General features: G+C 63.7%; 3 protein-coding genes across 3 annotated transcripts; 1 reads left to right on the top strand and 2 right to left on the bottom strand.

The window, feature by feature from the left end:
- Nucleotides 1-574: 574 nt before the first annotated feature.
- On the top strand, nucleotides 575-13,164 carry CLCN2 (chloride voltage-gated channel 2). The gene is given in 25 exon segments (XM_059855672.1): nucleotides 575-794; nucleotides 797-1,125; nucleotides 5,528-5,672; nucleotides 6,140-6,271; nucleotides 6,386-6,514; nucleotides 7,034-7,167; nucleotides 7,253-7,330; nucleotides 7,437-7,515; nucleotides 8,122-8,247; nucleotides 8,315-8,399; nucleotides 8,508-8,609; nucleotides 8,694-8,778; nucleotides 8,856-9,011; nucleotides 9,450-9,519; nucleotides 9,692-9,802; nucleotides 10,036-10,249; nucleotides 10,340-10,473; nucleotides 10,586-10,737; nucleotides 10,818-10,923; nucleotides 10,991-11,064; nucleotides 11,358-11,408; nucleotides 11,928-11,966; nucleotides 12,126-12,230; nucleotides 12,303-12,389; nucleotides 12,469-13,164. Coding segments are annotated over 25 exon segments (3,147 nt in total). The 3' UTR covers nucleotides 12,673-13,164.
- Nucleotides 13,165-13,168: 4 nt separating this feature from the next.
- On the bottom strand, nucleotides 13,169-15,119 carry LOC132331830 (heat shock protein beta-7-like). The gene is made up of 3 exons (XM_059855673.1): nucleotides 14,963-15,119; nucleotides 14,011-14,162; nucleotides 13,169-13,477 (listed from the first exon to the last, which is right to left on the bottom strand). The coding sequence occupies exons 1-3, from the start codon at nucleotides 15,102-15,104 to the stop codon at nucleotides 13,289-13,291; spliced, it is 483 nt and encodes a 160-aa protein (XP_059711656.1). The 5' UTR covers nucleotides 15,105-15,119; the 3' UTR covers nucleotides 13,169-13,288.
- Nucleotides 15,120-16,386: 1,267 nt separating this feature from the next.
- FAM131A (family with sequence similarity 131 member A) lies at nucleotides 16,387-21,214 on the bottom strand. Its single transcript, XM_059855671.1, is given in 7 exon segments — nucleotides 16,387-17,363; nucleotides 17,739-17,867; nucleotides 18,089-18,271; nucleotides 18,534-18,627; nucleotides 19,409-19,533; nucleotides 21,114-21,157; nucleotides 21,159-21,214. Coding segments are annotated over 7 exon segments (1,077 nt in total). The 3' UTR covers nucleotides 16,387-16,917.
- Nucleotides 21,215-21,652: the final 438 nt, after the last annotated feature.

Raw genomic sequence — 21,652 nt, 5'->3', positions numbered from 1 at the left:
CAGCCATCGTCACCCACCCTTGAGGGTGCCGACGTCAAACCAGAGGGTGGCACCTGGGCAGTGAGAACCAGCCCGTTCCCGATCCCGCAGCATCAGCCCAGCAGTGCCACAGCTCTGGCTTTCCCTGCACCCAGTTCCTGCCACAAAAGTGCCGTCCTGTGCCCTGGGAAGAGGGTGAGAGTGGCCCTGCCAGCTGCCTTGGTGCCCTGTCCCAGAGCCCGTGGCGGCAGTGAGGCAGAGGTCCCGGCAGCCAGCCTGCCATGCTGGAGCGCCTTCCCCAGGGATTGCCAGTGCCAAGCTCTACCCGTGTGCCTCTCTGGAGAGGACTGAGCCTCTGCTGCCCAGCGGCTTCAGCAAGGAAGAGTGGAGCCCACCTCTCTCGCTGGGGGCTGACAGTCCCAGGACGCTGAGCAGCATCACGGTAAGGATGAGCGCCCTGACAGCTTTGCGTGGTGAAGTCCCCACAGTGCCAAGGTGCCCTGCCCTCCTTGGTCATTGACAGCTGCCCCCGTGCCCTTCATGGCTAGACAGACCTCAGGCACTCTGCCCCCACCAATCTGTCCCCCAGCCGGGCATGGCCATGAGCCTGGGGGTGACCATCTGGAGGGCCCCAGCAGGGTCATCCCACATCCGACCAGGGGGAGCCCACAGGGAAGCAGCCCCAGCCCCACGCCAGCCCTTGTATCTGTGGGAAAGGGAGCACGGTGTCCCGGGGGAAGCTGGCCCGTGGTCACGTCGCCCACGCCAGCTTTTACCCTCACCTGCACCCGCTGGTTGCCCAGTGGTGCCATCCTGGCAAAGGCCGCGGTGGATGGGGTCCCGCCACAGGACAGAGCTTCCGGCCGGACTTCTCTTGACCCAGCCGGGCAGCGGGTGCCGAGCGCCGCCGGTCCCGGTAACGGGCGCCGCCGGTGCCGGGCGCTGCCGGCGGAGGCGGAGCGCGGCCGATCCCTCCCCCGGGCAGTGCCCCGGGCCCGCCCCGCGCGGTCCGGGAGGAGCCGCGGCCGCCGCGGGCACCGGCAGCGGCAGCGGCACCGGGACGGCGCGGAGCGGAGCGGCGGCAGCGGCGGCACCATGGCCTCCGAGAGCGAGGCACAGCGGGCGCTGCAATATGAGCAGACCCTGGTGAGTACCGGGGGCACCGGGCGGGTACCGAGCACCTGTGTGGCACAGGACGCGACGGGACGCGATGGAACGCCCGGGGGTTTTGGGGATCTGGGGCTGCTGCCCTGCTCAGGGCGGCAGAACTCTGCGGTGACCTGTTTGGGATGCTGCCTCCTGTTTGGGATGTCACCCCCAGCCCCCCTCCGGCTGTGGAGGAGCCTAGCTGAGCCCCCACCCCTCGGGCAGGACTTCTGCACACACCTCACCACCCCCTGGCAACACACCTCTTCCCTGGGAAGGGGCGCCCACCCTGCGGGGGCCCCCGGAGGCAGCAGCCGGGCACTCCTCTCTGCCCCACACTGCCCGTCCCCGGCCCTCTGCCCCCAAGATACGGTATCTCCCCTCCCTGCAACCTTAGCCCCATGTTTACAACTCCCCTATCTCAGAGGCCTCCCCATTGGCACCAGGGTGTCCCGTTGTCCTGGGGTGTCTTCCTTGCCTGCTGTTTTCCCAGCCACCCCACTGCCCACAGCCCTCAGACATCACGGGCAAAGGTTCTTTTCCCTGGCCTCCCTTGGGACGGTGCCCAAGGCGGACGGTACTTTGCCCTGGCAAAGGCATTCGGACAGGCAGGGCCAGGGAGGTGTGCAGGGAAGCAGGGACTGCATAGCCACAGAGTTGTGCCCACAGCTGCCCAAGAGAGCCTGAGCTGGCTGCTGTGTGTGTGACGGGCTCTGCTGAGCCTTGCCCACCCAGCATGGGAGCACGGGGAAGTGTCAGGGCACTGCTGCTCTGCATACCCTCGGCACTGCCTTTCCCAGCACCCAAACCCTTCTTCTGGCCGTGCCCCTCAGTGCTCACCCCAAGCTGCCCCTGTCAGGTGACTGCAGGACACCAGCTGGCCATGGGAGCCCTGGCTGTGCCGTCATCTCCACGACCTTGTTGACCCCACGGTCCTTCCCGGCAGGGCTGAGTCAGGGAGCAGTCGGGGGCAGGAGCAGGGGTGAGTGGTGGCGGTGCCTCTCCCTGCCGCCAGCTCCGGAGGGCCCCCCTGGGTGCCCTGGTCACGGTGGGTGAGCAGAGAGGCCATCCCTGCCAGGCACCACGGGGCGGAGGAGCCTGCGGGCAGCGTGAGGGGAGAGGCACGCTGGGCTGCCATCAGGGCAGCCGTGCTCAGCACCAGCAGACTTTGCCCTGCTTTTCTTTGGGCAGGGGCGCACCCGTGCCCTGAGTGCTCCGTGGTGCCCATCCCCGTGGCCTCTGGGCTCAGTGAGACTCGTGGAAGTGCCTGGGGCTTGTGGGTGAGGCTGGGTGTGGGCTCCTGTCCCATAGCCTCACACCTGCATTTTGGGAGCTGCCTGGGCACATGCTGGGCAGGAGGGAGTGCCCAGCCCTCCTCAGTGCATGAGGCACCACCAGCTCCTGTCAGCACCTGCCAAGAAGATCAGGATCCAGCTGGAGCCTGGCATGGGCTGGTCTGAGCTGGACAGCCTGGAGATAGTTCTTGCTGCTTGTGCCCATAGCCAAGTCATCACAGCCAGGCTGTAGGGTTGTGCCTAGCTATGTCCAAAGGACTTTGTCCCTACCCCATGCCCTTTCCCTCCCCAGATTTCACCAGCCTTGGGATGCCATGAGTCTTGGGGCCCCAGACCTAAAAGTCTCCCTGGACTCCCCATGCTTGACAGATGTTTGTGGGAAGCCCTGGCATGCCAAGGATGCTGGGGTGCACATCAGCCCCAGTGTCCCCCACATGCCAGGCTGTCGTGGCAGGGAGCAACGGGCCCCGTGGGGGGGATTAAGCTTGACAAACTGCCCTTGTTCATTGCAGAGCCGCTCAGGGTGATTAGAGCCCGGCTAAGACGGGCAGCGTGACACACACCCCCTGTTCTGCCTGCTAGCTGCCAGCCTAGAGGACCCCCCAACCCCTCACCTTAAAAAATCTCCCCTAGGGGAAATCTGGGGGAGAAGGATGGCTGGCTTTGGCCATGAGGAGGTGGGCACCACTGCCAGGCCAGCTCCGCGCTGTGGGACAGGCTGGCACGGGGACACGGCAGCACCAGATGCCAGTGCCCGCCCCAGGCGTAGCATCGCCCAGGCACAGCAGGCACCACGGGCTGGCAGAGGCCAAGGGGCTGTGGCACAGCCGGTGCCTGCAGCGCAGCAGCTCAGGACCAACACAGTGGCCTTGGCCTGTGCCCGTGTCCCCGAGTGCCCCCCGGCAGCCCCCCCTGTGCCCGCTCCCTGCCTGCCCGGCACTGTGATTGTTCAGCTGCTTCACGGCAGAGGCCGGAGTCCCGGGGCTGTTTGTGTTTCAAAAGGCCTTTGTGGAAAAATAACCCAAGCGGAGGAGGAGGAGGAGGAGGAGGAGGAGGAAGGAGAAAGCCCACCACTGGCTTTCACAGCCATGCCAGGGCTGTGGGCACAGTAGCTGTGGCTGCTCAGCACTGGGCACCCATGGGGGTCCCATGTCCTACCTGTGGGGCTGTCGCAAGGGGCAGAAGGGTGGCATGGGATGGCACAGGGTGGCAGGTGGCAGCAGGGTGGCATGGCCCCTTTGCTTGCATCCCTGTTGTTACAAGTGGGGTGGGCTCCAAAGTGAGGCAGATGGGGAGCAAATCCCATCACCCTCAACCAGGCTGGAGCACTTGGGACTGGGCATCCCACTGTGTGTCTCACCACCCAGGGGGACAGTGTGGCAGCCCCTGGCACAGCCCCAAGAGGTAGACACAGAGCTGGTTTGTGGGGCACTCAGCCTGGGGGTGCTTCCATCTTGGTTTGGGCTGGCCATGGGTCAGCAGTGGGGCCAGGCAGGCAAGTGCTTGGCAGGGTGACAGCACTCCTGGAGTGCCGGCCCATTTCATCTTCCAGAGCAAACAAGCTTTTTCCGAAGGGAGCCTTTGAATTCAAGACCCCGTGCAGGGCCGGGGTCCTCCTCTGGCAGCCGATGCTGGATTTGGCCCCTCAAGGTGGTCGTGCTTTTCCCCCCAGCTCTTTTCCGCAGGGCAAGGAGCCACTGAGCCCATGCTGAGCAGGAGTTTGGGGGAAAATCCATGCCAGGACAGGGTCAGCAATGGAACTTAGCTCACCCTCCTCTCCCTGCCTACATCCCCACCCTCCCTCCCGCTGCTGGGCACAACCCGGGTATTAGACAGCAGAGAATCCACCCGGCGCCGCTCTGACTGCTTTCTGCTCTCTACCGAAGGGACCTGGGCAGGAGCGCTGCCCCGTCTGAAGTGCACCCTCACGCCATCCCCATGGGGAGCCGCCGTGTGCCGGCAGGCCAGGGGGCTGTGAACGGGACCCGGGCATGCGGGGTGGGCACTGCCTCCAGCAGCCGGGGCTGGGTTGCCCACGTGCCGAGCGCGGTGCCCACCCGTGGCGCTGCCCCTCTGATGGAGCCGGCACGGGCCGTGCCGGGAGGAGGGCGGCTGTGCCCCGGCTGGGCAGCCACGCGCTGCGCTGGCACAGCACGGCGGGTGGGCACGCCATCAGCATGGGGCTCACGTTGTCCCGACGTGGGAGCCTGGCAGGGCCCCCACGGTCCTGAAGCCTCCCTTTGTGCCGGGCCAACCTCTGGCGCTTGGCATTCAGGTCGTGCGGGGGGGAGTGAGGCGGAAACCAAGCAACCGAGTCCTTGGCAGTGCCCGCCAGCGCGGGACAAATGCCCCGGGCTCAGCAGGGAAGACGGGCACAAAGAGCTCCTGGCCAGCATGAGGGGCACTGCCAGGGCCACCTCCTGCCAGGGCCAGGCCACGTGCCACAGCCAGGCAGGAGGCACCCGAGGAAAGGGGGGTGATCCCTATGTGATCCCCCTCTTCACAGCCCAGGGACCCCCTGGACCTGATGTTGTGCTCCCTCTCTCCTGGAACTGGGGGTACATCCTGTCCCTCAATGTCCTCTTGCCTTCCTGCTGCCAGCTGAGACCAGCCAGCTCATGTCACATATGACCTGCCAAGGCTGCGTTTGGAGGGGGTATCCCAGCCTTGCTCTTAGAAATGTCAGAGTGTGGTGCCTGCAGAGGTCCAGCACAACCCCAATACCAGCCCTCAGAGAGTCTCCTGGCCAAGCTGGCCACGCTCCTATCACTGCACACACCTCACCCTCCACCCCAGTGCAGTGCCTGGGGCACCTGGGCAGGGCCAGAGACTGGTACACGTTTCAGCTGCCTGCTTTGGGCATGCAGGCAAAACAATCACCATTGATCCACACTCACCTTATCTTCCTGGCTCCTTCCCACGCCCTGGAGGGCAGTCGGCACTCCCACCGGTGCCTCCACCCTTTTGCCTTGGGATGCTGTGGCTGTTCCCTCACCCAGCAGGCCAATGCCAGAATGCCCACTGCTGCCCTGACTCAGTTTCCCCACTTGGGTGCTGGGCTTGGGGTGCCAGCCGCCCTGACACTGCTGCCTGTCCTTCTCCCCCAGATGTATGGGCGTTACACACAGGACTTGGGCACCTTTGCCAAGGATGAGGCAGCCCGGCTGCGGCTGCAGGAGGGGGACACGCCCCAGCCCCGCCATCCCTCCGAGCTGCTGGAGTACACCCAGGGCCGCTGTGCCCCCTGTCGTGGTAAGGGTCACCGGGATACCCACACGGGTGGGCACAGCCCCACCCACGGCAGCACAGTCGGGACACGGCTGCCCACCCCACCACGGTGCCGCGGGTAGAGTTTCTCTGGCTGTCACGGGACACCGGCGCCGAGGACAATGCCACCTGCCCGCCGGGCAGCAGGGACACAATGGCCCGAAATAGCCGGGCACGCTGCAGGGACCAGGGGCCCCCAGCCCCTGTACCTGGGGCCGTGCCAGGGAGGCCGTGCTGGCGGGAGGTGCATGCCCAGTGGTGCCGTTTGTGACTGTGCACAGTCAGGTGGCTGTGACAGCTGGACACAGCAGTGCTCCTGCACCAAAGAGTGCCAGCTGTGCTGGGTCAGTGCCGCTGGTTGCGAGCATTTCTGCTGCTGCCAGCCTATCTCTGCCACCTCAGTGTGCCCATCCCTGGGGCATCCGGCCTTGAAACCGCCCTTGTGTCCACAGTCTGCGCCTTGCAGTGCCAGCGGTTCCTTATCTCCAAGGTGGGTGAGGACTGGGTCTTCCTCATACTGCTGGGACTGGTCATGGCACTGGTCAGCTGGGCCATGGATTTCGCCATCGCCACGTGCCTCCAAGGTAGGTGGGTACCGGTGGGTTCCTGGGGCCATGGCAGGGCAGGGAGTGGCCATGCCATAGGGCCATGCCATGTGCCTTGCCACCCACCACCCATCTGACTGGCTGTTCCCACAGCTCAGAAGTGGATGTATGGGGGCTTGGACACCAACGTGCTGCTGCAGTACATGGCCTGGGTCACCTACCCCACTGTGCTCATCACCTTCTCAGCTGGCTTCACCCAGATCCTTGCGCCCCAGGCTGTGGGTAGGGCATCAAGGGGCTGCCTGCACCGTAAACAGGGTGTCCACTCCCTGGGGCTGTGCCTGGGTGTGTCCCTGGAGGTCCTGGGAGTCTTTCTAGGGATATGGGCTGGTCTTCAGAGGGTCTCCTAGGGACTATGGTTTGGATGCCATACTGAGCTATGGGGTTGGGGATCTTCTAAAGCCTATGAGAGAGAGGTCTTCAGGGAGTCTCCTGTGAGTTAAGGGGTGGATTTCCTCCTGGGCTATGAGTCTTGCAGGCTAGGGGGTCTTCCTAGGGCTAAGACCTGATCTTCAGAGGGTCTCCTGGGGACTGTGAAATTGGGGTCCCTGTGGGGCTATGGATTGAGCTGTGCCTACATAATCATGGGGCTGTTCCTGCCAATTGTACTGTGGGAAGAGGTGTGTCTGGGACCTCCCTGTGACAGTGGGGTGTGGCAAAGCATCAAGGGTTAGCCCCCAGAAGCATGGGGCAGTGTCCCCCCTTCATGGCTATTGGTCAAGGCTGTCCCCACACCACCAGGCTCAGGGATCCCCGAGATGAAGACCATCCTGCGGGGCGTCGTGCTGAAGGAATACCTCACCCTCAAGACCTTTGTGGCCAAGGTGATCGGACTGACGTGTGCCCTGGGCAGCGGCATGCCCCTGGGCAAGGAGGTGAGGGCAGTGCTGGGGCAGGGTGAGCAGGGCACCAGGGAGTGAGGCTAAGGGCAATGTCCTCAGTCTCCCTTTGTCCTCTCAGGGTCCCTTTGTCCACATCGCCAGCATGTGCGCGGCCCTGCTCAGCCGCTTCCTCTCCCTCTTTGGGGGCTTCTACGAGGTGAGCAAGGCAGGCTGGCTCCAGAAGGATCAACCTGTGCCTACCAGCAGGTTAGGCAGTGCCTAGGGTTGGGGGCAGTGCCCACTCATTCCTGTCTCCCTCACAGAATGAGGCAAGAAACATTGAAATGCTGGCAGCTGCCTGCGCTGTCGGTGTTGGCTGCTGCTTCGCCGCCCCCATCGGAGGTAGGGTCACCCCAGGCCTCCCCACAATCCCCACACCTCCCGCCCAGGCAGCAGGGTCCACCTGGAGAGGCAAGCAGGACCCCCGGGACAGCTGGCATGGGAGAGGGCAGTGCTGCTCAGCAGGGAGGAGGAAGGGTGGAGGGGGCAGCACCCTCCCAGATGTGTAACGTCTGCTCTTGTCCTCTCCCCTGCCGCCCTGCGCTCCAGGGAGCTCCCTGCTCCAGCCCTGCTGAGCCCTGCCCGTAGGTTGGTGACGTGTCTGACTCTTTCCTTGCCCTTTGCCTGCTGCCCTATCTGTCTGTCTGTCCATCTGTGTGCACCCCACTCCATTCCAGTGCCACCCCTCGTGTCGCTGCCCACATCCCTGTGCTTACCCTGTCGCTCGTGCAGACTCGTGCTTGGCCCACTGTGCTGTGTCCACTGTGCCCAGCTGGGACTGGCCAGTGCTTTGCTAGGGAAGCCCTTGAACCGCCCCGTAGTGTGTCCGTGGGGCAGCCAGACCCCCGTGGGCTGTGCACGAGTGTGGACTCAGGGTGGGAAGCATGCCAGGCACTGGGGGCCTGCCTAGGTTTCTCCACCTCCCTTGTGCACTTCCCCCAATGCCAGGCGTCCTCTTCAGCATCGAGGTCACCTCCACCTTCTTTGCCGTCCGCAACTACTGGCGCGGCTTCTTTGCTGCCACCTTCAGCGCCTTCATCTTCCGTGTCCTCGCTGTCTGGAACAAGGATGAAGGTACCTCAGACAGGGTGAGGGCACAGGGGTCCCCTGCCCAGCCCTACTGAGCCCCACCATCCCCCAGAGACAATCACGGCACTGTTCAAAACCCGCTTCCGCCTCGACTTCCCCTTCGACCTGCAGGAACTGCCTGCCTTTGCCGTCATCGGGTGAGTGCGGCCATCCCAGCACCCATCCCATGGCCCCAGGGCTGGCAGTGGTGGCACTGGTGGTGCTGGTGGTGGCAGCAGGACACCTCTTCCCTTGGCTCTGCCCAGGATCGCCAGCGGCTTCGGGGGCGCACTCTTCGTCTACCTCAACCGCAAGATTGTGCAGTTCATGCGCCGCCAGAAGGCCATCAACCGCTTCCTCATGAAGAAGTAGGTGCCCAGCAGTCCCCAGCAGCAGGGTGGTGGAGCTGGGGCCGCACCAAAATCACCCCCTGCCCTGTGCCACCCTGCCAGGCGCCTGCTCTTCCCTGCCCTGGTGACACTGATCATCTCCACGCTGACCTTCCCGCCTGGCTTTGGACAGTTCATGGCTGGCCAGGTACCCGCCGTGGGGTGGCACACCAGTCCCCACCGCAGGGCCACCACAAGCCCCAACTCATCCCTGCCTATCACCAGCTCACCCAGAAGGACACCCTGGTGACACTCTTTGACAACCAGACATGGGCCAAGCAGGGGATCAATGATGAGTTCGAATACTTGGGCATCCTGGAGGCCTGGCTGCATCCCCGCTCCAACGTCTTTGTCACACTTGTTGTCTTCATCCTCATGAAGGTGGGTGCCTATTTCCCCTGTCATCCCCAAGGCACTGCCGGGAGGTTATGGAGAGGTTTTTCTGGATGCCATCAGGGAGGTGCCAGATTGTTACCAGAAAGGTGGCACCAGAAGGCACTGGGTGGCTGCTCCAAGAGTCCACCAAGGTGTTTGCTGGGTGGTGCTGGCATGCCACCAAAGAGATCTTGGCAGGGAGCCACCAACATGCCACCAGGGAGGTTCTGGCTGCTTGCTCCTAGGTGCCACCTGGGAGGTGCTGGCCAGATGCCACCAAGTGCCACCAGGGAGGAGCTGGCAGGGTGCCCCTGGGAGGAGCCCATGCCCCGTTGCAGGGTGCGGTGTCCACGTGCTGCTCCACAGCACCCAGCTGAGGGTCACAGCAGGGGCAGGAGGCAGGGCTGGGTCAGGGAGGGCAACTAATGGGTGTCTGCTCCACAGTTCTGGATGTCAGCCTTGGCCACTACTATCCCAGTGCCCTGTGGAGCCTTCATGCCTGTCTTCGTCATTGGTGAGACCCTGCACCCTGTGTGGGCACAGTGGGAGGAGGGAGCCACCTCTCAGCCCACACTGGGCGCCTGTGGGTGCCTCCAAATGTCCCCTTCCCTGGCAGCATCAGGTGTGAGGCTGGGGCAGGTACTGGGAGAGCCCTGAGCCCATTCCCAGCCCCTCCCTGTCTGCAGGGGCAGCCTTTGGGCGCCTGGTGGGGGAGAGCATGGCAGCCTGGTTCCCTGATGGCATCCACACGGACAGCAACATCTACCGCATCGTGCCAGGGGGCTACGCCGTGGTGGGTAAGCACTGAGCTGGAATGGGGACACCATGGTGGGCATAGTTTGGAGATGCTGCCCCACAGCTGAGGTGATGATCCCTGGAACTGGGAGTGATACCACCACTGGGAATGTCCCCGCACCGTCCCAAGGGCTCCCCATATGGTGGATGCCCTAGAGGGGGGAACTTAGGGCGGGGACCTAGCCTGGTGGTCAGTACCTGATGGCCCTCCCTCATCTCCTGGGCGTGGCTGCAGGAGCGGCCGCACTGTCAGGTGCTGTCACCCACACGGTGTCCACGGCCGTCATCGTCTTTGAGCTGACGGGGCAGATCTCACACATCCTGCCTGTCATGATCGCTGTCATCCTGGCCAATGCCGTCGCCCAGAGCCTCCAGCCCTCCCTCTACGACAGCATCATCCGTATCAAGAAGCTTCCCTACCTCCCTGAGCTGGGCTGGGGCCACCACGAGTGAGATTGTGTCCCCTGTCCCAACCCCAAACCCCTTGCACAGGGGAGGCGATGGCATTACTCTGAGGCCACTGTTCTTGCCATGGGCAGGAAATACAACGTGCGGGTGGAGGACATCATGGTGCGGGACATCCGCTACGTCACCCTCAACTGCAAGTACCGGGACCTGCAGCAGGTCCTTCACAGCACCAAGATGAAGAACCTGCCACTGGTGGAGTCAGCTGGTGAGACACAGGCAGGGGCTCTGCCAGCATCCACAGCAGCCGTGGAGTGTGCCCTGGGTGGGTGGCAGAAGGAACATCAGAAGCCAACATGGCGCCATGCTGTGTCTGGCAGAGTCCATGATCCTGCTGGGCTCCATTGAGCGGACGCAGGTGGGGGCCCTGCTCAGCACCCAGCTCAGTCCCCAGCGCCGGCTGCTGACACTGCGGCAGAAGGTGCTGCCCGAGGACGGGCACCGGCTCTCCGATTCCAGCATCCGCTTCCAGGTGAGGGCTGCAACCGTCTTGGGGATGCCCTGTCAGGGCGTCCCCCACCACTGTCACCCTACCACCCCATCCCCCCACAGATCAGCACAGAGACCTCCTCGGGCACCCCTGCCCGCGCCGCACTCCGCAAGCCCCTGAAGCCAGCACTGAAGCGAGTGCCCAGCAGCCCAGCCGACAGCCCCCCAGGTGAGTCTGCATGTGGCCCCCTGGCACCCCTGTGTCCCCGCCACTGACACCCCCTCTCCTCCCGCAGCTGGCAGCACTGACCACACTGGCATTGCCCTCAAGAGCCTCTTCTGTGCCAATGCTGCCACAGAGCCCACCGAGGTGAGAGCCTGTCCCTCCCCAGCCCTTCCCATCCCTGTCCAGCCCTGCCTGGCCCTGCCCAGCCCTGCCTGGCCCTTCCCAGCCCTGCCTATTCTTGTCACATCCCTTTCCATTCCTGTTCAACCCTGCCTATCCCTTCCCATCCCTTTCCATCATCTTCTATCCCATCCCATCCCATCCCATCCCATCCCATCCCATCCCATCCCATCCCATCCCATCCCATCCCATCCCATCCCATCCCATCCCATCCCATCCCATCCCATCCCCTAACTGATGTCTCTCCCACGGGCCAGGCCCAGGGCACAGCCTATCACAAGGCCAAACGCGTCCGCATTTCCATTGTGGTAAGCTGCAGCCAATCGCAGCCTGGGCACAGCTCCTCCCAGCCAATCAGAGCCTGGAAGGAGTTCTCTAAACCAATCAGGGGCCTGGCAAGATTCTGCTTGGCCAATCACGTTGGGCCTATGTCTGTGCAGTCCATCTTGGACAGTTACGATTCCATCCAACCAATCCTGGTGTGCATACTCCCCATCCCAAACCCTCCCAGGAGCCGGGATGTGGAGCCTTCCAGCCATCACAACCACGGGATCTGCCCCACTTTGCTCAGCCAATCATGGCACACCTTGCATTCTCTCAGCCAATCACAAGCTTGGCTTGTCCAACTGTGGCAAATCAGGGTGTGACCGATGTCCTGTCAACCAATCACTTTACCTGACCTGCCCACGTGCTGCCTGTACCCTGCCTGTTCCCTTGCCGTGCCCTGCCTGCATGTGCTGCCTCCACCCTCGTTATTCCCGGCTGCTCCCTGCCCGCACCCTGCCCAGCGGCGCCCGCAGGGTTGTGCCAACACACCTCTCTTGCAGGAGGAGATGATTCTGGGTGACAAGATGACCCCAGCAGAGGTGAGGGGTTGGGCAGAGACAGGCAGGACCCTCCTGCTCAGGGTAGGGGTGGATAACCCAGATTTCTCCATAAGACCGGGTGTAAGGAGGATGGGAGGGCCCTTGCTGGCACTTGTGGGGAGGCCGTACCCCTGACCCTGCCCAATGGCACCTCCCCAGATCCTGGAGTGGGAAGAACAGCAGCTGGACCAGCTGGTGGACTTCAGCAGTGCCAAGATCGACCCCGCACCCTTCCAGCTGGTGGAGCACACCTCGCTGCACAAGGTGCGCCCTCACCTCATCCCAGACCCCCACCCACAACCCCCAGACCCTCAATTGAGCCCCCTCTTCCTGCAGACCCACACCATCTTCTCTCTGCTGGGCCTGGACCATGCATTTGTCACCAGCATTGGGCGACTGGTGGGCATGGTGTCCCTCAAGGAGGTGAGCAGGGGACAGGGAGGCTGTGGGGGCACAGAGCAGCACCTGGAGCTGTTTGCCCATGGGTTTGGGGTTCCCGCAGCTGCGCAAGGCCATCGAGGGCTCCCTGACGGGCAAGGGGGTGAAGGTGCGCCCGCCGCTCGCCAGCTTCCGCGACAGCACCGCCAGCACCAGCGAGGCCGACACCACGGCCCTGCACCAGCTCTGGGACCGCCACCAGCACCACCACATGCCCCGCGAGGCTGGTCCTGGCGACGAGGATGACGACACCCCCAAGGGTCAGTGAGGCCCTTGAGATCCACCCCCTGTGTCCCCAGAAGCCACAAGGGCCCTCCGGCATGGGCTGGGGTGTGCCCACCCTGAGCCCACTGCCGCCAGGCTCAGCACTGGAGTGGGCACTCTCAATCTAGTGCCTCTGCTCCCTCCCTGGGCTGGGGAACAGCCAAATGCTCCCCAGCCAGCCTCTGCTCCCCAACGACCTGCCAGCTCTTGGGGCTTCCCACTTTTCTACCTCTGTACCCCCCCAGCCCCCGGTGCCCCCCAGAATGGCCACTGCCCTCACACCCTCCATGAGCACCACAATGTCCCTTCTCAGGGTGGCACGGGGCAGAGAGGGGCATCAGGTTGGGGTGTCCACGGGGACATGGGTGGGCATTGCCCCCTGTGCTCAGCACATCATGGCTGGGAACAGGGGGTCCTGCTGCCTCTCTGCCGTGCACCTCTCCCCATGTAAATACAGAGATTTTTATATTAATTTAATAAAAGGACTTTATAAACAGAGCTGTAGCACTATGGGGCTGGAGGTGGAGAGGGCCACAGCCAGTGGGGCACCGGCTGAGCTTCACCACAGTGCTGGGGTTGGCTTGGCTCTGGGCAAGGAGCCTTTTGTCCCGCAGAGCCGCTCACAGCATGGCCTCACTGCGGTGCAGCAGCTGCGGGCGCTGCCCGGGCCCGGCGCTGGCGCGGCGCCGCACGGTGATGACCAGCGTGCCCATCTCGGTGAGGGCGCAGCTCACTGACAGCGGGTCCGTGTCTTCGGGCAGCTGGCACTTGTGGGTGAAGGTGTCACAGACGGTGCCATCCTCAGCCACCTGCAGGGAGGCAGCACCGGTGCGGTGGAAGGCAGTGTGGCATGGAGGGCTCAACAGCACATTCCCAGTTACCCCAGTGCTTCTAATGGGCAGTCCCAGACACCCTGACTCTAACAGGGAGTTCCACAGGAAAGATCCCAGTGACTCCAGGGCAATTCCCAGTTACCCCATTGCCAGCTGGAAGCAGGCCTCTGCTGCCCAAGTCTGGGTTAGTGGGGTAAATTCCAGCCACTCCAGTGCCAGCAGGGACTGTTCCCACTTGCCACCTCCAGCAGAGAAGGCAACAGAGCAGGAGTTCCCAGTTGTCCCATTCTCAGTGAGGACAGTTCCCAGTTACACCAGTGCAGGACAGGTGCAGCAGAGCAGGAGTTGCCTGTTATCCCATCATTAAGCACAGCTCCCATTTACCCCAGTGCTACCAAGGGCTATTCCCAGTTACCACCCTGTCCTCGCCACCCACAGGAGGGGGTGTCCTGGAACAGGACCCTGCTGTGCCATGGCTGGAGGGGATGCTGCCCCTTCGGGTGCCTCACCTTTTCTGCTTGGATGGTGACATGGCAGTTGGAGGTGGTCACCACAATGTCAGGGGGCTCAAACTGGCTGACGTCGGCCACCACTTGGTAGGTGTCACCCTGGGCACGCACCCAGGTGCCCAGGCTGCAGGGGTACATGGCACCTGGGGACTCTGTGGGCATTGGAGGGTTGCTGGGCACTGGGGGATGTGGGAGAGTGACAATGGGGAAGGGAGGGCTGGGGGTAGCAGGTGGCAGTGGGAGGTTGTGGATACTGAAGGTGATGGGGAATTGCAGGGGGAACTGGGGGTCCCAGGGGTGAAGGGGTACTGGGGGCCTGGAGGGGTAGTGGGTGGTCTGGAGGCACCTGAGGGCACTGGGAGATTCCAGGGGCACTGGACAACCTGAGGACAGCAGGGGAATGGCACAGGAGGGTGAAGACACTGGGGATGACCACAAAGGTCTGGGGGGAGTGGGCTGGGGTGGAGAAGGACACTAGAGTTACTGGGGATATACAAGAAAGTGGGGACCTAGCTGGTGACATCAAAGAGTGTGGGGCACAGGGGAGCTGAGGACACACCGTGATGGTCTGGGTTAGGGAGGAAAAACTGGGGGGGGGTTATTGGGGACAAAAGGAGAATCAAAAAGGTCTGGGGATAGGGAGGAGACAGCATTGTGGTCCTAGGGACAGCAGGGACACTGGGGTTATTTGGGACTTACAGAGGGAGCACAGAAGCACTTGGGGAGTAAGAGCTGGAGGACAGTCCAGTGAGCCATAGGGCACCGGGGGGGGCAGTCAGGGTGCCCCTCTGAGCCCTCCCAACCTTGGAGGTGCTGGGGGGAGGGTCCCACGTTGTCCCCAGGCACAGGTCAGCTGGATAACCCTTGGGGGGACAATCCCCAAGGCAGCAGGGCTCCCCCAGGGTAGCAGGGCCGCCGCACCCTGGGGCCCCCCACCCTCCACACCCGGTACCTGGGTACCCAAATGCCTCCTGTCCCCGTGCCCCAAAGGCTCCATGCCGCCGGTCGCCCTCGAAGCGGGGGTCGCTGTGCCCCTGCCCGTAGGTGCTGAGGAGCTCGGCACGGTACGTGGAGGCCGAGCTGAGCGATGCCATGGCGCCTGCTGCCCGAGCCCCCCGGGCCCTGCCCTGGGGAGGGTCCAGCCGCCCGCCAGCCACCACCGCCAGATGCCCATAATTAGGCACCCTGTCCGTAGGAATGCGAGATAAGGGACGAAGCCTCCGTCACCCTGTGGGGCCGCGGAGGGGGATGCATCCCTGCCACCGCGGGCCTGCCATCCCCAGGTCCCCTGGGAGGAGGTGCCCCCCCCCCACCTGCAAGAAGAGGCGCCCGGTGCAGCGCTCGCACAATTGACTTTATTCAAGACCTGGCAGGATGGAGGAGGGGGTGCCACGGTGTGGGCACCCCATGGATACTCCACAGGTACCGCCACAGCGGGGCAGGCGGCTCGGGCAGCTGCCACAGACATGCACACGCGTGCACATGCCCATGCGCTGCCAGGTGTGCACATGCACACACACTCAGAGCAAAGCCCCCCAGCCATCCACAGGCACCCCCAGCCCACCCCAGCACCGCGAGGAGCATCCACGGCCCCCGGAGCGAGTGGTGGCGGGTGGCAGGGAGCCAGCAGCGTGGCTGATGGTGTCGGGCCTGCTGGCCCCTGCAGCCCCTCGGTGATGCAGGGCAGGGGGCCAGCCCCACAGCAGGCACCCCATGGCAGGGAGGGAGAACAGGAGCTGTGCCTGGCAGGGGCTGGCGGGTGTGCTGGGGGATGCAGGGGAGCGGAGGTGCAGTGGGTGCTGGGGGGCATCCCGGGGTGTGGGGACAGGGAACAGTGACTGGGCTGGGTGAGGAGCAGCATGCAAGGGAGAGTGGCCCCACGAGAACACGTGCCATGCAGGAAGGGGCGCGCAAGCGTTGGCAAAAACTGGCATTCCTCCCCCAAACGACGTGCCTGGAACCCCTCACGTGGGCTTGGGGGGTCGTCGAGGGGGGGTGCCACCCCCAGCCAGGACAGGGGGGGCTGGTCGCCCTTGTAGGCACTTGGTTCCCTGCTAGGGGTGAGTGACTTGTCGACAGGGACATCAGTCCCACACCCTACCCCCTCTCTCCACCCTGCATTGCCTAACAGCAGACTTGGGGACGCCTGGCTGGGCTGACCCCCTTGCTGCAGGGCTGGATTGGGACTGCTGTTCTGGTGGCCCAAAGCCCCCAGCCTGGGGGCCTGCACCCACCCGGCCCTGCAGTCTTCCTGTGCCAGCCCCATGCAGCTACAAAAGTATAGAAAGTCCCAGCACCGCAGCACATCCACAGCCCCCCAGCACCCTTGGCACCCCCACAGCACCCCTCCAGCAGCTCCATGCTCCAAGGCAGCAGTTCACAGTTTTAAACTCGGTCCAATAGAAGTTGGCCAGGGAGAGAGGAGAAAAGCCCTTCCCACAGCAAAACCCCCACCACCACCCTGGCTTGGGGTGGTAGAGGCACCACAGGATGATTGGAGATTTTCAGCCATGCCATTGTGGGGGAGAGAACTGTGCCCAAAAGGGGAGCCCAGGGTGGTTTGGGGGAGAACATGCGAACAACCAGCCCCACTTGTTTAGTCTTGTCAGTTTTTGGGGGCACATCTGGGCATCAGGGCAGAGGACAGACTCCCTCAAGCCCTTCTCTGCGCCCCTTCCCTGCTCTCATGCAAAAATCCAGGAGGTCAACGATATGGCCAAGCAGGGCTGGGGCACAGTGGGGGCACGCTGGCTGGGGGGCTGCAGTGGCCCCCGGACCCCTCCTGCACCCGGATAGCGAGGGGGAGCAGCGGCAGGGCCTGTCCCTCACCCAGCGTGGGGTCTCGCCAGAGGGCTTCAGCAGGGGACCTGGACCCCCACCAGGAGAGGCAGGGCACCCCAGGAGGCATCAGGGCTCTTCGGCCTCCTCCTCCTCCTCCAGTGATGCCACCCCGGAGGAGGCGACGTCAGAGATTTTCCGGCGGAGCGGGAAGTCCTTGCTCAGCACCACCTCGTCCTCCGTGGGTGAGAGACAGGCTTCGGCGTAGGACACGGAGTAGAGGGAGTCCTGGCACCGGAGCCGTGCCAGGCCCCGCAAGGCACTTTGGCTGGCTGGGGGCGGCAGCTTGGGCAGCAGCAGGTCCTCTCCCCCCAGGGAGCCCAGCAGTTTGGCAGTGAGTTCAGAGGGGGACACCATCTCCAGGCTGCAGAGGCTGGAGCAGAGAGTCTCAGGGGAGAGGGTGTGCGAGGAGTCGCTCTCGGGCTCGCAGGAGCCGTGCCGCACGCCCAGCTGGCACAGGTGGCCCTGCAGCAGGTCTCGCAGCAGCGCGCTAGCGGGCATCGTGCCTGTCAGCTCTGTGGGAAATCAGGGTGTCTGGGTCAGTCCACAGCTGAGGGCACCAGAGATGTCAGCTGCCCCCTGCCCTGTGCACCACAGGTTGGGAGAAGTCCCGTGCTCACTTTGCCTACAAATTGTTGCGTGCATGGCACTGGTAACCATCAAAGGAAAAGCAAAACACTCTCTGGCACCACGGAGGTGTTGCGTTTAAGGGCTTCCCCATCCCTGGCTCAGGCACTGTTTGCCAGGGTGCAGGGCAGGGGCACTGCCCTCTATGAGAGTGACCAGGCTGGGGAATGTGCCAGGCAATGGGCATTCCGTTCCTTTTTCCCTCAGTGGTGGGGCACCCACACTAGCAGTGGGACAACTTTCTCACTCCCCACAGCACTTACCGGTGGGCTGGGAGCTCTCTGTGGAGGGCATGAAGTCCTCATCGTAGGACTCGTCATTGGAGTCATCCCCATCCACTGAGGACCAGGCTCGCAGCTTGGCCTCAGCAATGGCAAACTGCTCCGCCACACCTGGCACGGGACAGGCATGGATCAAACACACACAGGGAGGTGCTCCCAAAATCCCACTGCCCTGGCACCTCTATGCCCACAGTGCCATGGCATGGGTGGGTGGGTGGATGGATGGATGGACGGACGGATAGATGGATGGATGGACGGGGACAACCCAGCCCACCACCCCTGCCCTGGGCCGCAGTGGGGACCAGCCCGCCAGCCGTGCCCGCGGTGCCTACCAGCAGCGAATCGCGCCTCCTGCTCGCCCTCGCTCAGGTGGCAGTAGGAGCTGAAGGCGCTCTCCAGAGCGGAAGGTGACTCCACTGGCTTACACCAGCCCTTCCACTCGATGAGGTGGGCAACACGGCCCTGTGCCATTGCCGTTGGCTTTGTCACGTGCTCCTTCACCACCTGCGAGATGCCTATGGGATGTGCCCCAGCGTCAGCATGCCTTGGGGCGCCCCAAGTCCCCACCACAAAGCCCATAATGCCGGGACCCAGCACTCCCTACTTGCAGTTCATGGCACCTGGCACCCCCATGTCCTCCTCTTGAGTACCACCAGTAACCCCCTGGTTCCCCCCCCAAAACTCCAAACAGGTGATACCCAGGGCCCCCCAAGAGGCCCAGACTCCTCACCTCAGGAGAACCCCTTTTCCCAGCTGAGCCCCCAGGTGAGCAGTTACCATGCAGCGAGGAGCGGGCCAGGGCAGCGATCTCCTGGATGGTCAGCGCGCGCCGTGACTTGGGCAGCATCTCGACAGTGTCCTCAACATTGACCTGCCAGAGCAGGCAGCGTGGTCACAGCCCTGGCACCATTTCCCTCCTGGGAGCCCCACGCTGCAGGAAAGGGCTTGGCCCTGCTTGGTGCCTAGCCTGGGGGGCCTGGGGTGTTTGTGCACACACAAATTACAGGCATGGGTGTGTGCAGAGGGGTGGTCACAGCAGGGCACACTCCCACAATGTCAGCACATGCTGGCACTGTGTACACACCTGCACATGCCTGCTCAGGTAACCACATGTGCCCACAGACACTGGCAGCCACTCAAACACACAAACTGACCGCAAATGCACACCTGCACACTCACACCTGAACTCCACTGTACACACACGTGCACCTGCATGCTTGTGTGCTATCACACGTGTCCGTGCCCTGTGCTGGATGGTGTCACACACACGTGTGTGCCCGCCCCAGCTTGTGCACACACACGTGCATGTGCAAGACCACCACAGCCCGGCTCCCCAGCACCCACTCCCTGGCAGCACACACCGTGCCAGGACATCCTGTTGTATGTCCCCATTGCTATCCCGGCCATGCCAGGCCCTGAGCCCATGGCCACGGGGGAAGCGATGTGGGATTTGGAGGCGCGCAACAAATTGCATTGCCATGGCAACGAGGCACCGTGGACTGATTTCTCCCAGGATACAGCCCGGCTCATGGCTGACGTCAGAGCAGCCCCGAGCCACTGCGAGCTAGCAGGGCCATGGCCAGGACGGGTGCCCCACCATGGGGCACGGGCACATGGCTACCTCAGCCGGGCATGGCTGGGCTCCGTGGTACCTGGAGGAAGTCCTGGCTGTCGAAGGAGGCCTGGCGCACCAGCCGGGGCAGCGGGCGGGCAATACTCAGGGGTGACAGTGCCTTCACCTCCTTCCACTCCACACACAGCGTTGTGTCCACGGCCACTGCAGGAAGAGCCGAGGCCAACCTCAGCACCTCCATTTCCCCAGCAGCCTCTCAGTCCCCCACCCACTGACCCTGTGGTAGCAGCTTCTTGTCCAGTCTGAGACCAGACACAACTCGTTGCTGCAGCACTTGTGACTCACGCCCGGGCAACTCTTCCACCTGTGTCAGCGGTAACGCACGTCCCCAGCCTGGCACCGGGGACCAGGCGCCTGTCCCAGCTTGGCAGCTGCTCTGGGAGGGGTGGGGGCAGCTGGACCGGGCTGGACTGGGCCAGGTGCTGGGTGTGTGAAGGGAGGCAGCACTGGGCTATATTTGCAGGGGGCTGCTGCTCCTCCACTATCTTCACAATCCCCCTCTCCAACTCCCTGCTGGGTCAGGAGGGGAAGGAGCAAGAAAGGATAGGGTCAATGAAAGCACCTGCACCCATCTTTTGCCACAACAGCTTGACCTCCTGGCACTGGCACCTCAAACGGATGGATGCCTACACCCTTAGTCACTGACTCCCAAGAACTGGGGGCTCCTGTCAATGCAGTTGCCTTGAAAGGCCAGTCCCAAATGGGCCAAGATGGGCTATCTCTCAAGAGCCTCATTTCCCCTGCACCAAGATGGGCCTGGCTGACATAAACCAGCTGTGAGGTGGGATACAGGGGAGCTTAAAAGTGCTGCCTCCCACCCACATCTGAGGGTACACCCTGGCTTCCTTGGGAAATTGCAGAGAGGATCGCCCCCACTCCCGGCTGTGGGCAGGGGCACCCTGTGGTGACATCCTAGCAACAACACCCCCAGGGCCCCTCCAGCATGCCTGCAACACTCTGAACGCTGTCCTAGCCCCCATGAACCCAGCCTCCAGAACTCCCTCTGATCACAGCCCCCATCCCTCCTGCAGCACCCCCAGGACATCTGCAGCACCCCCGCTGCACCCCACACACTGCAGCAAACCCCAGCCTCCAACACCCCCCTGAATGTCTCTGTCTCTCTCATAGCCACCTCATAACCTCTCAGGACTCTAACCAGCACCCCAGTCCCACACCCCTTTTCCAGTCCCCTTGCACCCTCATCCCAACCCCCAGTTCCCCCAGAGCTGCAGTCCAACTGCTCCAATCGCCCCAGCCTCTACACATCCACACCCCCCAGACCTCCCTGCACTCCCTGAGCCACCCAGCTGCCCCAGAGCAGCGCCCCCATCTCCCAAACCCCCACCCATCTATAGCCCCCATCACCCTTTACATACCAAAGTCCTCCAGAGTCCTCAAGCTCTCTGCATACACAACACACTTAGATACCCCAGTTCTCTCTCACCTCCGTAATTCCCTGTACCCTACAGCCCTCACAGCCTGCCAGTCCCCATACAGCACCACTCCATCCCCTGGATCCCCCTCAGCTCCCTGCTCTCCCCCTCGCCATACCCCCCAACCCCCGTAGCCCCCACACCCCCATCGTATCACCCCCAGCCCCTCGGCCGTGCCCACAGCCCCCGCACAGCTCCCTCTGCACGCCCAAGTTCCCCATACGCCCTCCGTACCCTAGGACCCCCTATTCCCTCAAGTCCGCGCTCCCCATCCCGGTGTCGCTCACCCACCGATGGTGGTTTTGGAGCCGATGCAGCCCATGCTCCCGGGGGGGCCCCGGTGCGGGCACTACCGCCGGCTCCGCGCCGCCCACATCGCCCCCCGGCCGCATGGGCGGCCCCGGACAGCGCCCGCGCCCCGCCGGAGCCGCTGCCGAGCCGGGCCGGGCCGCGGTACCGGAGCCCCGAGCGGTGCCTGCGCCGGGCCGGGAGCAGCACGTCCAGAGACGTCAGCGCTGGGGGAGGAAGAGGAGGGAGAGGGGGAGGCGGGAAGAAGAGGAGGAGGAAAAGGAGGAGAATGTGCGGGAGGAAGGCTGAGAAAGAGAAGGCGGAGGGGAATAAGGGATGAGGGAGAGGGAGGAAGGGGACAACGGGGGAGAGGGAGGCCGGGAGGAAGAGGAGGAAGGGGAGATGAGGAGAGAGGTGAAGGGGGGATGAAGGCAGCCGGGGAGGATGAAGGAAGAGGGGGGCTGAAGGAAGAGGAAGAGGGGGATGGAGGAAGAGGAGGGGGCGCGGAGAGGAGGAGGATGGACGGAGGAAGAGGAGGGGGC

This window comes from Haemorhous mexicanus, chromosome 10 (assembly GCF_027477595.1).
Source record: "Haemorhous mexicanus isolate bHaeMex1 chromosome 10, bHaeMex1.pri, whole genome shotgun sequence".
Taxonomy (NCBI): Eukaryota; Metazoa; Chordata; class Aves; order Passeriformes; family Fringillidae; genus Haemorhous; species Haemorhous mexicanus.
This window is presented reverse-complemented; position numbering and strand designations above follow the sequence as displayed.